This window comes from Stegostoma tigrinum, chromosome 14 (assembly GCF_030684315.1).
Source record: "Stegostoma tigrinum isolate sSteTig4 chromosome 14, sSteTig4.hap1, whole genome shotgun sequence".
Taxonomy (NCBI): Eukaryota; Metazoa; Chordata; class Chondrichthyes; order Orectolobiformes; family Stegostomatidae; genus Stegostoma; species Stegostoma tigrinum.
The window spans coordinates 63,147,770-63,162,617 of NC_081367.1; the positions used below are offsets into that span (position 1 = coordinate 63,147,770).

Below are 14,848 nucleotides of genomic sequence, written 5' to 3' on the forward strand. Positions count from 1 at the left end.
TGCTCAGCCATTTCAGCAGGACATTGCGATGGGCATGCAGTCATATGTAGCTCAGCTTCGTGTCAGTGAACGAGGTGGGGTCTTATGACAATTGATGATAGTTGTCATGATTGCTATTATTAAGACTAGCTCGCAATTCCTGATTTTATTGCCACTGCTTTTGAACCTAAGTCCCCTAAGGGATTACTAGCCAGGCAACATTACCTTGTACCCCATCCCCTCTCACAATCTGACTACATATTTCGTTTCAACAGAAGTGACTACACTTCAACAAGTACTTAATTCGTCAGAAAGCACTTTGGGAGACTCTGACGTTGTGAATGGCATTGTAGAAATTTGTGGGAGAGTTTCTGTGATCTTACTAAGGTTTTAAAAAGATTTGCCATCGTACTTAAAAGTTGTATCAGCAGGTTAGAAATTTGACACTCATTTCTCAAGTTGTTCCCTGCTTTTTTTTACAAAAGTATCACAGGCACGGGGTGAAATGTTGGACTCCTACAGTTTCAGTTCAGTTTACAAGAAGGCCTTGTATATTTTATACAGATCAACGTGGGAACATTAGATTAGTTAGCTCACGACCCAAGACCTGTGCTCTACTGTGCCAACAGAAGAATGCAGAAACAAAGGAAAATTTTCTGACAGCGTCTCAATTACTGTTTTGTGCTAGGTAAGAAGGAAAGCTGATTGTGTTAGCATGTGCCTTAATCACATGAAAGTTCAGTGCTAAATAACAGAAAGCAGACTGTGATGCCAGGGATTGTATTCAAGATTGCTGAATGAATTATTTTGAACTCTTCTGTCATTTCTGGGCTTCAAGCCATTTTTCATTCATTTATTTATTTCCACAAGAGATACTCATTGCTGCGAGACATTCTTTCACAGTATGTATCAAAAGAAAAGGGCTTGGTTCTTGGTGCTTGCTGGGAAACTGCAGGAATCTTTCGCATCTTGCATCTCCTCGCTCCCAGTCTCTCCATTAATTACTAACAGCACTGTTGTGCTGAAGCTTCTTTTCAGGTAGTCCCTGTTGCTTTTGTCCAGGGATCTGCATTAAATTTCATGACCCTCCTATCCTTCCCTCCTCTCGCCTACAAAGAGCTTACACTTTTGCAGTATACGGTAAATATAGATACCCGAGCATCCCAAGCCGTTGATGACTCGTGCAGCAAATGTGGCAGCCCGATTTCAGCACAGCAAGATCCCAGGCTCTCTGGGGAGTTCAGATGAGCTTCACCTGCCCTTCTTTGTGACAGTGCCTTGGAATCTTTAACATCCATCTGAGGGGAAGAAATGGCCTGGGCTTCAAACTTTGCTTCTAACAAATCTGTCCATATTATGCTGGATTTTAATGCTGACTTGTCGGCAAAAGCCTTGAAGTGTTTTGAGCCCAAAATCAATTGGAGGAGCAGCAACTGACTAGGTTGTTTTTCTGGGCAATGACTTCAACTGTAATATAAGTTGGATTGCTCAATTATTACATTGGTTATGTTGCAGCTGGCACAGAAGCTGGAACTAAAGGGTGGCACTGTGGTTAGCACTGCAGCCTCAGGGACCTGGTTTCAATTCCACCCTTGGATGACTGCCTGTGTGGAGGTTACATGTTCTCCCTGTGTCTGCATGGATTTCCACTGGGTGCTCCCGTTTCCTCCCACAGTCTGAAGATGTGCAGGTTGGTTGGATTAGCCATGCCAAATTAAAATATTAGAGCATCCCACAGTGTCCGGGGATGTGCTAGTTTGATGGTTTAGCTGTGAGAAATGTAGAGTTATAGGATATGGTGGGATACTCTTCAGAGGGGCTGTGCTGATTTGATGGGCTGAATGGCCTCTTTCTGTAGAGTAGAGATTTATGATTCTAAAATACCAACAGAATAGGAGGTAAAATATAGGAGAAGGATACTATGTTTTTGGTAAGACATTTTAGGCCACACATTGATTACATCAGTTTCACTATCGCATGAGGTTTTATGGATTTTGAAGGTTTTTGATCAAGTCCAACCGGTGAAACTCACAGAATCATGGAACAACTGCAGTGCAGAAAGATGCTATTCTATCTGTCTTGGCTTTCCAAATGTGCAATTCTGTCCACGTCCATATTGCTGCTGTTACTCTACAATGCCTTCACGCTTTTCACTCCCACTCCCCTCAATATTCTTAGATGCATTTCTGCCCAGTCCCTTCACATCGTCCCTTCAAAGCATAGACTGCTTCCTGATTCATTTTAAACCCTTTGAGGGTCCATATTTCCCCCTCTTTCACCAAAAACAAACTCAGTGTTTGAACTGCCAGGAGTGCTGGCAAGAAGACACAGATTCATGTGAATATGCAAATGAATCAGAACAAGAGATGAGGATCATTGTATCTTTGCCTGGAAGGAAGTTTGCAGTAGATTCAATAGCAATGTTCCAAAGGGAAGTGGCTAATATGCAATGGAAAAAAGAATATGAAGGGAAGAGCAAGGGTGTGGGACTAATTGGATAGCTCTTTCAATGAGCTGGCTTGGTTTGATGGGCCAAATGGGCCATGCCTGAGCTAAAGCATTCCATGATTTGATATGTAGGAAGAAATGGGTTTAACTTTTGGCATCCAGTACATATGGTTTCCAAGCGGACAACACTAAGCCCCTGGCTAAGTGCTAATATGTGAGAGGCATCCAACATTCTCTCTGCTGGTGTGAGTCAAGAGCTTGCGTAAACTCACAGAAATACAGCAATCATTCCTTGTCAGGTCACATCTGTGCTTGTGCAATTTGGAAACAATTCTGCTGCCCTCGGAGACCATTCTATTTAGACAATCGGAAACACAGAATTTACGTGAGGGTTTAACGAATTACAAAGCTATAAAGAACATGTGGAAAGAGGCCAGACCAGAAAAGATAGAGGGTGACAGGTCCTTAAAGATCATGAAAGTGTCTGATAGAGCGAATGTTTCTACTTCTGAGATGAGAACAAAACTAGAGTCATAAATATGAGGGAGTCATTAATACGTTTCTTCATCAAGAGAGAGTTTAGAATCTGGGACTTGCTGTTGCGAGAATCACTTGAGGCAGATTACATGGAATCATTTAAGAGGAAGCAAGGTAAGTACATGAGGGAGAGGGGAATAGAGGGATATGATGATTTGGTGAGGTGAAGTAGGAAGGAAGGAGGTTTCCTCAATAATGGCACAGACCAATGAGCCAAATGGCGAGTTTCATGTGGGCTTTGCCAGTTAGGCCAGCGTGAGATACCACTCTGTTAGCACCTTTGCAAACATAGTAAGTTGCCTTTGTGAACCATGCAGTTCTTGGTGTGTGGGAATGTCCACAGTGCTGTTGGGGGTAGTGTGGATAGAGAAAGGAGTCCAGTCATACCACTCATACCACTGAACGCCAAGGGGCAATAACTGGTTTGCTGGTGATGGTCACTAACTGGTGCTTATGTGGCACAGGTTTGCCACTTGTCAGCCCAAGGCCGAATATTGTTATGGTCTTGCTGTATTTGGACGCAGGCTGCCTCAGTATCTGAGAAGTCATGACTGGTGATGAACAATGTAATTCTGTGGACTGCTTTGGCCGTGAAGGGTAGCAATTCCTCCTCAGAGCACGGCGACGCTAGTTGCTGACACGAAGAGGCCGGTAACTTGGCACCTGCCCCATCAAACTCCAATCAGCAGACGATAACATCAAAATGCAGAAAAAAACAATCTTCACCAACTAACCTGCCAATAATTCTTTCCTTGGCTTAGCTGCCAAAGCCTGTTTATTAGTCTCCAAGGTCCTGGATTCCAGACTAGCCCAGGTTGCATGGACTTGGCTCCTGCTTGGCCATTTGCCAGGAAAGCCCACAGGATTGGGCAGGATTTCATCGCTCAATCCTTCGCTGGAAACTGCAGCCTAGATTTTTGAGTCGTGATTCAGAAATGAGAGAAGCAGATATCCACTGCAGCTGGCAGGATAGTGCAGACCAGATGGTGCACCTTTTACCAGTCAGCCTGACATTTAGTACTGAGAAATACAAACTAGGTTTAAGAGTACGCCATCAGAACCCAAGACAAACAGGGAGAAGCCTGTTTGTGTTACATGAGAACTTACAGACGGAAATAGTACAATAGGTTACGAATTCTGCGTTGTAAGGTCTTTTGCCTCTGGTTTGGCTGTCACCTTAGTGTTTTATTTTACTGTTTCCAGGTGTCCCTGGCAGCTGCCTGAGCATGCGACAATAAAGAATCCTGTACGAGATTGGGGCCTCCTCTTTAATATTCATCAGAAACTAGGTGGAGATGGTGTGGGCATAAAGGTCTTTGTTAAGAAATGTGTTATGTCTCATGCTTAGTGTCATGGTAAATGTTTTAAATCGCATTGCGTGTCAGTACATCCTCAGGTCACATGCAGGCATCGTATCCTGAGCATATCTCTTAAAGGCATGAGGTATAACACAACACGAAGCCGAATTATAAACTCTAAGGGGCCACTAGAGACCAAATTAACAGGTAAGTAAGTTCATTTTTATTTATCATGAACATGGAGCTGCAGGAAACAACTGCAGGCCTTAACTCTGCGAGGTGTGTGGTGACCTGCCTCCAAAGACTGGGCATTTTCTAAAATCTGGCCACACACTGAAATAGGGTCATAGAGCTGTACAGCAACTCAGTCCAACTCTTCCATGCCAACCAGATATCCTAGATTAATCTAGTTTCATTTACCAGCATTTAGCCCAAATCCTTCTAGACTGTTCCTACTCAAAGCGTTTTCAGAAGATTTGTACCTCGGGTTGTGGATGAGGTTGTAGACTTGTTCGCTGAGCCAGCGTGCTTGATAGCAGACAATTTGTCAGCCTGCTAGGTAACATTGTCGGTGCGCCTCCAGTGAAGTGTTGGTATTCTGACCCACTTGTTATTTATACGTCTTGGTTTGCTGGGGTGTTTGGTGCCACTGCCGGGTCTATCTATTTCTCAGTGGTTTGTGTATCGGGTCCAGTTCAATGCATTTGTTGATGGAGTTCTGGTTGGAATGCCAGACCTCCACGAATTCCCTGGCATGTCTCTGTTTGACTTGTGCTGTCCCAGTCGAATTTGTGTCCTTCTTTGTCCATGTGTATTGAGACCAGTGAGAATTGGTCATGTCTTTTGGTGGCTGATTGGTATTCATGTATCTTTATTGACAGTTTTCTTCCAGCTTGGCCAATGTAAAGTTTTATGCAATCCCTGCATGGTATTTTGTATATTTACATTTGTTTTATTGGTTGTAGGTATGGGATCCTTTAGGTTCATTGGCAGCTGTTGAAGGGTGGTCATTGGTCTGAGATACCTAAGGGTCTGAATGGTCTTGTGGTCATCTCTGATATATGATTAGGTGACTAGCATGTCTGGCTGTGTTGTGTCTTTTTTTTAAGATTAGATTCCTTACAGTGTGGAAACAGGCCCTTCGGCCCAACATGTCCACACCACTCCTTGAAGCATCCCACCTGGACACATCCCCCTATAACCCACACACCCCTGAACACTACGGGCAATTTAACATGGCCAATCCACCTAGCCTGCACATCTTTGGACTGTGGGAGGGAAACAGAGCACCCGAAAGAAACCCACGCAGACACGGGGAGAATGCAAACTCCTCACAGACAGTCACCCGAGGCAGGAATTGAACCCGGGTCCCTGGGGCTGTGAGGCCGCAGTGCTAACCACTTCGTTACTGTGCCAGCCCTTGTTGTGGTCTGTCAGGGAAGTAACAGCAGATTGTGCTTTTTGAGTGTCCGCTCCTTTTAAAAACTCTGTTTAGGTGCTCCTGTTCTGGTTTACATAGTTCCGGGTTGCTGTAGTGTGTTGTGGGCCATTTGAACAACATCCTGATGCAGCTCTGTTTATGTGTGCAGGGGTGATTGCTGGTATAATTAATTATCTGGTCCATATGGGTGGTCTTTCTGTATACGCTGGTATGGAACTCCCTGCTCTTCCACCATTACGTCTAGGAAGGGTAGTCAGTTATTGTTCTCTTCTTCTTTTGTGAATTTTTTTCCGGTCAGGATGTTGTTTATGTGTCATTGGGTTTCTTCCAGTCTTGTGAGTTTGATAATCACAAAGCTGGGCCCAGAGTTTGGGTTGGATAGTCGGGTGCACTGTGTGTTCTAATATTTGCATTATCACTTCTGCTATCAGTCCTGATATCGGGGATCCCATTGGTGTTCTGCTGATTTATTTAAATATACAATCATTGAAGGTGAAGTGGGTTGTGAGGCACAGATCCATTAGTTTCACAGTGCAGTCCTTGTTGATGCTGTTGGTGTCATGGAGTGTCTGCCTTCCTGATTCATCCAGCGGTATGGCAATTGTCTCTTTGGCTGGGTTGATGTTTATGGATGTTAATAGTGTGGTTATGTTGAAGGATATCATTCTCTTCTATTCTGGTCTCCCCGATGATGTTCAGAAATTCTTGGGAGGAGTGGATGGAGTGGGGAGTGTTGTCAACTAAGTATTTCAGCTTCTGTTGTAGTTCTTTGGATAGTCTATATGCTGGTGTGCCTTGGTAGTGAGACAATGAGTCTAAGGGGGACCTCTAGCTTATGTACCTCAGAAAGTTCATAGAAGTCTGCAACCAAACACATTGGCTCAGCAAGTAGGTCTACAACCTCACCCATCCAAATGCCATCTAAATGTTGTAACTGTACCATCCTCCACCCCTTCCTCTGGCAGCTCATTCCATACATGCACCACCCTCCATGTGAAAAAGTAGCCCCTTAGATCCATTTTAAATCTTTCCTCTCTCATCTTAAATCTATGCCCTCCAGTTTTGGACACCCCTACCCTGGACAAAAGACCTTCGCTATTCACCATATCCATGCTTCTCATGATCTTATAAACTTGTATAAGGTCACCCCTCAGCCTCCGACACTCCGGGAAAAATAGCCCCAACCTATTGAGACTGTCTTTACAGCTCAACCCTCCCAACCTAGCAACATCCTTGTAAATCTTTTCGGAACCCTTTCAAGTTTCACAACATTCTTTCCATAGCAGTGAGACTGGAATTGCATGCAGTATTCCAAGAGTGGCTTAACCAATGTCCTGTACAGCCACAACATGACCTCCCAACTCCTACACTCAATGCATTTACCACTAAAGGCAAGCATTCTAAATGCCTTCTTTACTATCCTATCTACCTGTGGCTCCACTTTCAAGGAACTATGAAGCTGTATTCCAAGGTCTCTTTGCTCAGCAAGTATTTGTATGTGAGGGACCTCCAATAATGACCTCTTTGAGCGCTAACTATTTTTGACCTGATCAGTTAATACTTGGAGCACTCTTACTGGAAAACAACTCATTAAGCACTTTCAAACTGATAGTTTCTCAATGAGAAAACTTCAGATTTGTACTAAGCGTAGCATAGTTCTTCGATTAGCCACCAGTCAGATTACAGTGAAAGCCAGTTTTGAACGGACTGCAGTTGTGCTGCTCGACATGAGCGATAAAGACTTGGACAATTGATCTGTGGCCTGTTTAACAAAGCTATTACAGTAAAGGGGAACTTAACTCAAACATGCTCACAGCTTCATTACAAATATCACAAGACCAAATTTCACCCTAAGGGCATAGTCTGAATTCAATCCTTCATTGCTTCATAAATGAACCATTTGAACAAGTGGTTAAACATGAACGGTTGTTCTCTTACGTGTCAATGAGTCTCCCTGTCCTTTAGGAAAGGAAATTAAACGGGAAGTCTTCATTTCTATTGCTCTGCATCAAACAGTTGGGTATTGTTGGATTTGAAGTTCACTGTCCAAACCAGCAACTGGCTGCCCTTAGGAAACTGGGAACATCCACAACAAAATGCTCATTTCCTGTGCTGTTGAAATGATAAAAATTGCAGCCTTGTGGCTGCCGAAGACAGCATTATTGTTATGCTCCTGCTCACAGTCTGCTCCTAAAGCAACAGAACAGATTATCCCAGGCAGGGACCCCAACTCCCAAACTTGTTTGCAGACCGCACATATCTGTTACACCCGGGTCTGTGAGATAGAATAAGACAGGACGGAAGGGTCCTCCAAACATGAGATGCCATGAAATGGAAATCAAGGTGGCATTGAAAATACAAGATGTGGCCAAGAATTCTGGAAAATTCAAAAGGCTGATCAGGATCACCAGATCCTTTCCATTGTTATAATCCCCTTTATTTATTGTGATGTAAAATAAATAGGAAAAAAAAACTTAATGTTTATCACTCATTTTCAGGAAATAGGTGTTTCTGGCAAAGCCAACATTTGCGGCCCATTTCCATTGTTTAGAATTTTACAACAAATAGACTTTACAATCCATCAAGCCTCTCCTGATGTCTATACACCCTTCCTAGCTCCCTCCCATTCTCCCTTGTCTTATCCTATCAGCACTCAGTGTGGTGATAGAAATCCAATTATGATGTTAGGTGGGAGTTTGCAAGATTTCAACCCGAGGAACAACCCGATTTGTGCCTGTATGACAAACAAAAGAACTGCGGATTCTGGAACTCAGGAGCAAAAAACAGAAATTGTTGGAAAAGCTCAGCAGGTCCGGCAGCACCTGAGGACAGAAATCAGAGTTAACATTTCAGATCCGGTGACCCTTCCTCAGAACTGCAGAGATGTGCCTGTGTTGGATGGTGTATGCATCAATGAAGGGCACTTACAAGCAGCAATATTCTCCTACACCTGCTGATCTTCAGAAATTGGGAATGTGGTCCTCTAAAAGAGATACAATGGACACCTGACCCATTGCGACACTTGATCTCCTAATCTCTATCACCTCCTCCAGACCGATCACCCTCTGATGCCTTTGTGCTCCTCCAATTCTGGGCTCTCAGTTAGTCTGCAGTTTAATTGTCTGACCAGTAGTAGCCATGTCCTCAGCTGCCTGAGCCCCTATGGCTGTGGAGTCCTGTCTAAATACACACCCCATCGATCGCCGTCTCTTAAAATCTACCTCTTTGACCAAGCCTTTAGTCATGTGACCTAGCATCACTTCATGTGGTTGGGTACCAGATCTGGTTTAAGAATGTTACTTGCAAAATATCATGCGATGATGTCCCATATCAAAGGTGCTACGTCATACACTGGATTTGTTCCCTTTCTGGATAGGAATCCCACGTTGCTGGCCGGTAGACTTAACCCAGATCGTGGCCCAGTCTGGCTTTTGATTCCTTTATATTCCACTCCTGGATTTGTTGGTGTCTTTAGCCTATGTGTACATTTGTAGCAACAGTACCAGCACAGCGCATGAACTGTTGAACTCAGTAACAGCTGATTCCATTGCCCTCTGCCCAAGAACTGTCAATGTTCATGCTGTAAGGAGACACAGATGCCTGATGATGGATTTTAGACGCACAGGCTTGCTCATTTCTTTTTAAAATGACAGCTTATTTTATGTAGCCAACAAAATATGGAAGGAAAGTCATCCCGAATGGAGTTGATCCTCCAAATGCTGAACTTTAATTGATTCTGCCCCGTTGAAGTGGTGTATATGGATTTCAGTGAAGCGATTGATAAGGTTCCCCACGGTAAGCTAGTGCAGAAAATACAGAGGCATGGGATTGAGGGTGATTTAGTGGTTTGGATCAGAAATTGATTAGCTGTAAGAAGACAGAGGGTGGTGGTTGATGGGAAATGTTCACGCTGGAATTCAGTTACTAGGGGTGTACTGCAAGGATCTGTTTTGGGGCCACTGATGTTTGTAATTTTTATAAATGACCTGGACGAAGGTAGAAAGATGGGTTAGTAAATTTGCGGATGACGTGAAAGTTGGTGGAATTTTGGGTAGTGTGGAAAGATGTTGCAGGTTACAGAGGGACATAGATAAGTGCAGAGTTGGGCTGAGAGGTGGCAAATAGAGTTTAATGCAGAAAAGTGTGAGGTGATACACTTTGGAAGGAGTAACAGGAATACAGAGTACTGGGCTAATGGTAAGATTCTTGGTAGCGTGGATGAGCAGAGAGATCTCGGTGTCCATGTGCATAGATCCTTGAAAGTTGCCATCCAGGTGGATGGGGTTGTTAAGAAGGCATACGGTGTGTTAGGTTTTATTGGTAAAGGGATTGAGTTTCGCAGCAATGAGGTCATGTTGCAGCTGTACAAAACTCTGGTGCGGCCGCACTTGGAGTACTGCGTACAGTTCTGGTCACCGTATTATAGGAAGGATGTAGAAGCTTCGGAAAGGGTGCAGAAGAGATTTACCAGGATGTTGCCTGGTATGGAGGGAAGATCCTATGAGGAAAGGCTGAGGGACTTGAGGCTGTTTTCACTGAGAGAAGAAGCTTAAGAGGTGACTAAATAGAGACATACAAGATGATCAGAGGATTAGATAAGGTGGACAGTGACAGCCTTTTTCCTCAGATGGTGATGGCTAGCACGAGGGGACATGGCTTTAAATTGAGGGATGATAGATATAGGACAGAAATCAGAGGTAGTTTCTTTACTCAGAGAATAGTAAGGGCATGGAATATCTTGCTTGCAACAGTAGTGGACTGGCCAACTTTAAAGGCATTTAAATGGTCATTGGATAAACATATGGATGGTAATGGAACAGTGTAGGTTAGATGGGCTTCAGATTGGTTTCACAGGTCGGCGCGACATCGAGGGCCGAAGGGCCTGGACTGCGCTGTGATGTTCTATGTTCTATATTCTATACTCTGAGAAGAGCTATTTGGCATTATAGAGGGACCTGATAACTCTCAACAGTACATCACCTCTCTGTTGGATGGCCTATGGATTATAGGACAGAATCATTTTATAACTAGACTATTCAGCCCATCAGGCCTGTTCTGGCTCTTTGAGAGAGCTGAAAATCAGTCTGTCTCTACTGCTCTTTCATCATTGGGCTGTAAATACCTCCTTTTCAATTATTGTTCATTTTCAGGAAATGTTGACAGTTGATTTGTTTCCATCACTCCTTTCAGGGATTGCATTCTAGAGGATGGACCCTCACAATAAAAGAAACCGTTTCCTCACCTTCAAATTGGTTTATTTTGCCAATTAGTGTAAGTCTTTAAGCTCTTTACCCTGCCATTCTTTCATTTTATGACGGCATCCAGGTTCGTGAGGTGGGAAGATCAAAGGTAGACTACTAACCCCCTTCCTACGTGAGTGTTCTGGAAGAGACGGAAAGAAGCTGCCATTCCAAAACTATGACCTTACCAGGTCCTAGCAGAAACCCTGTTGACTGGGAATTCTGAGTCTTAAAGGAATGTGCCAGGGATCCTTGGAAATTCATTCAGTTACAGCCAGAAATATCTAGGTCCCATCTATCCTTGACTGGGAAGAGACATTGTGAGTCTGTCTTATAGCTTGTTCCAATGAACCAGCACCACATTTCTGTGACAGAACTGGTGGCCATCATTGACAAGGAGACATACTTGCACAGGTTGAGTGGGCCCATCCGCAGTATCATTTTCTGAGCCTCTGTACAGTGCTGTCCTGCACTGCAACTTTTATTGTAACAGCATCTTTATCACAGTAAAACATCCCCAGAGTGTTCAACAAAACATTGTCGAGGCTAAGCCAATTGAGGAAATATTCTGACGTTATTATTTCTGGGAGGTAATAGAGTAGTGGTAATGACACTGGTCTAGAAACACAGAAGTCCAGGATAATTTCTGGGGACTTTGGGACAATTTGAATAAAGTAAAAAACATCTTTAAGCAGAAATTTAGCCTATTCACAACTCTGTGTTGATTGTCATTAAAAACCCATCTGTTCATTAGTGTATTTTAGGAAAATTAATCTGTTGTCCTTACCTGGTCTGGTCTACAGTGATTCCAGACCCACTGCAATGAGGTTGACACCTGCCCTCTCATATAGTCTAAGTAACGATTCAGTTAGCAATAAATGCCCGCCCAGTCAGCAAACCACACATCCCGTGAATGAATAATGCTAAAAAAAAGGATCAAATGCTCTGTCAAAAAGGTTTAATGGAAAGCCTCTTAAAGCCATTCAGCTGGTGGAGGCAGGAGTGGGCATGGTAACAGAGTGACCTGAAAACCAGGATGGGGACATTTGCAAACAAAACCCAGAAGGGATTTACTTACGGTGACTCTGCTCCAAACACCATCACCACCTTCTCTCCGGCATGGTTACTCAGCATGGTGAGCCGAAAGAGGTGGTTGATGGAGCTCTGCCGGGAATATAACATGCCAGAAGCAGTCTTCATAGGAGACAGGTTCAGTTCTTCAGCGTCACAGGGTTCCACCTGGAGCTGGTCTGTCATGGCGTAATCAGTCACACTGTAGCTGTCCTCACTGGAACAACATAGAACACACAAAAAAAAATCATTGCAGACAGCAAATAGCAACTTAACCTCAACTAGAACTTCTCCCTCCTCCTCCCCACCAAAACCTCACTCCAGTCGAATGATCTTGAATCCCATTCAGGTAGAAATTTCTAGTAACCAGCTACTTCTGGATAGCTCATTTCCAGTTTGATTTACAGCAAATGTTTTATTATTTGACATCTATGGAAGCAGGAGTGTACCAATTGATCAAACATTCTGGTTGATCATGAGGTCCACACAATCAATGTAAAGGAGAGAGGAGCAGAACGTTTTCAAGCTGGACATGCCTAGAAGGGATGTGGTGAGTTAAGTACTAAATAGAAACCAAAAGAACTGTGGATGCTGTAAATCAGAAGCAAAAACAGAAATTGCTGGAAAAACTCAGCAGGTCTGGCAGCATCTGTGAAGAGAAATCTGAGTTAATGTTTTTAAATTCATTAAAAACTGAAAGAACTGTGGATGCTGGAAATCAGGAACAAAAACAGAAATTGCTAGAAAAGGTCAGCAGGTCTGGCAGAATCTGTGAAGGAGAAAACAGAGTTAAGGTTTCAGTTTTGAGGAAGGGTCACCGGACCCAAAACGTTAACTCAGGTTTCTCTTCACAGATGCTGCAGACCTGCTTGATTTTTTCCAGCAATTTCTATTTTTATTCCTGATTTCCAGCATCCACAGTTCTTTCAGTTTTTAATGAATTTAAAAACACACTAAATGATAGAAATGTAATGTCCAGGAGGAATACAAATGACTGTTATACTTTGTTTACAGCATATATCACTTAAGTAGCAATGCAACTTCGCCTTAAATAAATCTTTCAGGCAGAGAGCCTTCTCACTTGCACCCTTAACTTACTTTCAGAGATCGAGATAATACAGTAAACTTCTGGTGTCTCATATATATGTTTTTGTGCCAGTTCATCAAGACTACCAGTTCCCAAGATGCCAGTTAAAACAAAGTTTGCTGTATTTGGGAAGGCCCTCATCAATGGGTAAGATGCTTAAGGACTCCCACCTTAACTCAAGGTTTTAGATCTGATCATAGAATTCCTGCAGTGTGGAAACAGGCGCTTCGGCCCAACAAATCCACATGGGCCCTCAAAGCATCCCACCCAGATCCAGCCCCCTAATCCACACATCCCTGAACGCTATGGGGAATTTAGCACAGCCAATCCACCAAACCTGCACATCTTCAGACTGTGGGAGGAAACCGGAGCACTGGAGGAAACCCACGCTGACATGGACAGAATGTGCAAACTCCACATTGATAGTCACTCAAGAGTGGAATCGAACCCAGGTCCCTGGCACTGTGAGGCAACAGTGTCATCATGCTGCCTGGGAGGTTGGGAGGGGATTACATTATGAGGGGCAACTTGCCTAGATTAGCTTTGAATGTGGCAGATCAAAAGTTGATTTAACAGAGATTTGTAAAGTGATTAAAGAGATACGGCCAATGTTATTTTCTCTGATTGTGGAGCCCAGAACATGAGACCACAATCCTAAATTTAAAGCCAAGTTATTGCTGCAAAGGACTTCCTCACACAATGGGCATTGGCAAGCTATTTAGGCGGGGAATAAATAAAACTGCAGTCAGTGATAGTTTCTTTTGTAGATAGGGACATTAGGGTGTAATGGAACAAAGGGGAACAGATGGACTGATGAGGCAGACTAGCCTCAATCAAATGAATAGTAATGCAGGCTTGAGAGGTTCATGATGTTTGTGATAAAAGGTCACAACTAGAAACTCTAGTTCTCTCTTTACATGTCTTGTCCGACCTGTTTGAGTATTTGCAACACCTTCTGTTTTACATTTTGCACTGCTCCAATGTCGCTGAACTGAAACTTGGGTATGGAGTGATTTTGCACCTTTCATAGGACCACCATGAACCCCGCAAAGCATTGATGTGCTGAGTATTTCCCTTGAGATGGCAAAATGGATGGATCCACTCACTGGACGTAACAAAGTCAGTGTGAATTAGTAAATGCCAGTATGGTCCAAATGGGTTGAAGTCTCTTTTAGTGCTGCAGTTATTCCATATAGTTTCATTTTAAGAGAACTACAGCTTTAATCTCAAACCCTTGCCCTGGGCCTCTTTGGCCAATTAAGAATGACTTTAAGATAGCAGATCATAAACAGACCCCTGTTGATTGAAAGCAGCTTGCATTGGTCGAGGGGGCTGGGCTGAGAGGGCTGTGTGCATTGCACTCTTGGAATTGTCTTTGGAAAATTCCAGATGAACAACATAAAGAAAATTACGGGGTGTAAATGAAAATGTGTTATCTCTTGTGGAAATGTTTGTCTTTTACTGAGCATTTGACAAGTCTTTCATTACTGACAACCTGTTTCCTGAGGAATTACAAAAAGATCTGAATGTATGAGTAAATGAGGGAAGGTTGTACTTTTTTTTAACAGAACTGCGGTATTGTTTGCAAAATGTAATACGGTCATTCCAAGTGGGGACAAGTTTGGGGCCAATAACTTCTCTTCTGGAGCCTTGGGCCAAATTTAGACCAGAATTTATCGGTTTGAGGGAACACCTTTCCGTAGTAGCTCAACACAAATTGGGTTGGGTGCAGTTTAGATTGGCAGCA

The 14,848-nt window shown here is 43.3% G+C and overlaps 1 protein-coding gene across 3 annotated transcripts in view; it reads right to left on the bottom strand.

Moving 5' to 3' along the window:
- LOC125457382 (rho guanine nucleotide exchange factor 26-like) overlaps positions 1-14,848 on the bottom strand; it is a 195,735-nt gene that overhangs the window by 30,697 nt on the left and 150,190 nt on the right. For all 3 annotated transcript variants that reach the window (XR_009446682.1, XM_059651205.1, XM_048541525.2), the window contains exon 12: positions 12,022-12,231. Coding sequence is in view for 2 of the 3 variants with exons in the window: in XM_059651205.1 (XP_059507188.1) it covers positions 12,022-12,231 (210 nt within the window). In the remaining variant the exon portion in view is untranslated. The remainder of the gene's footprint in view (positions 1-12,021; positions 12,232-14,848) is intronic.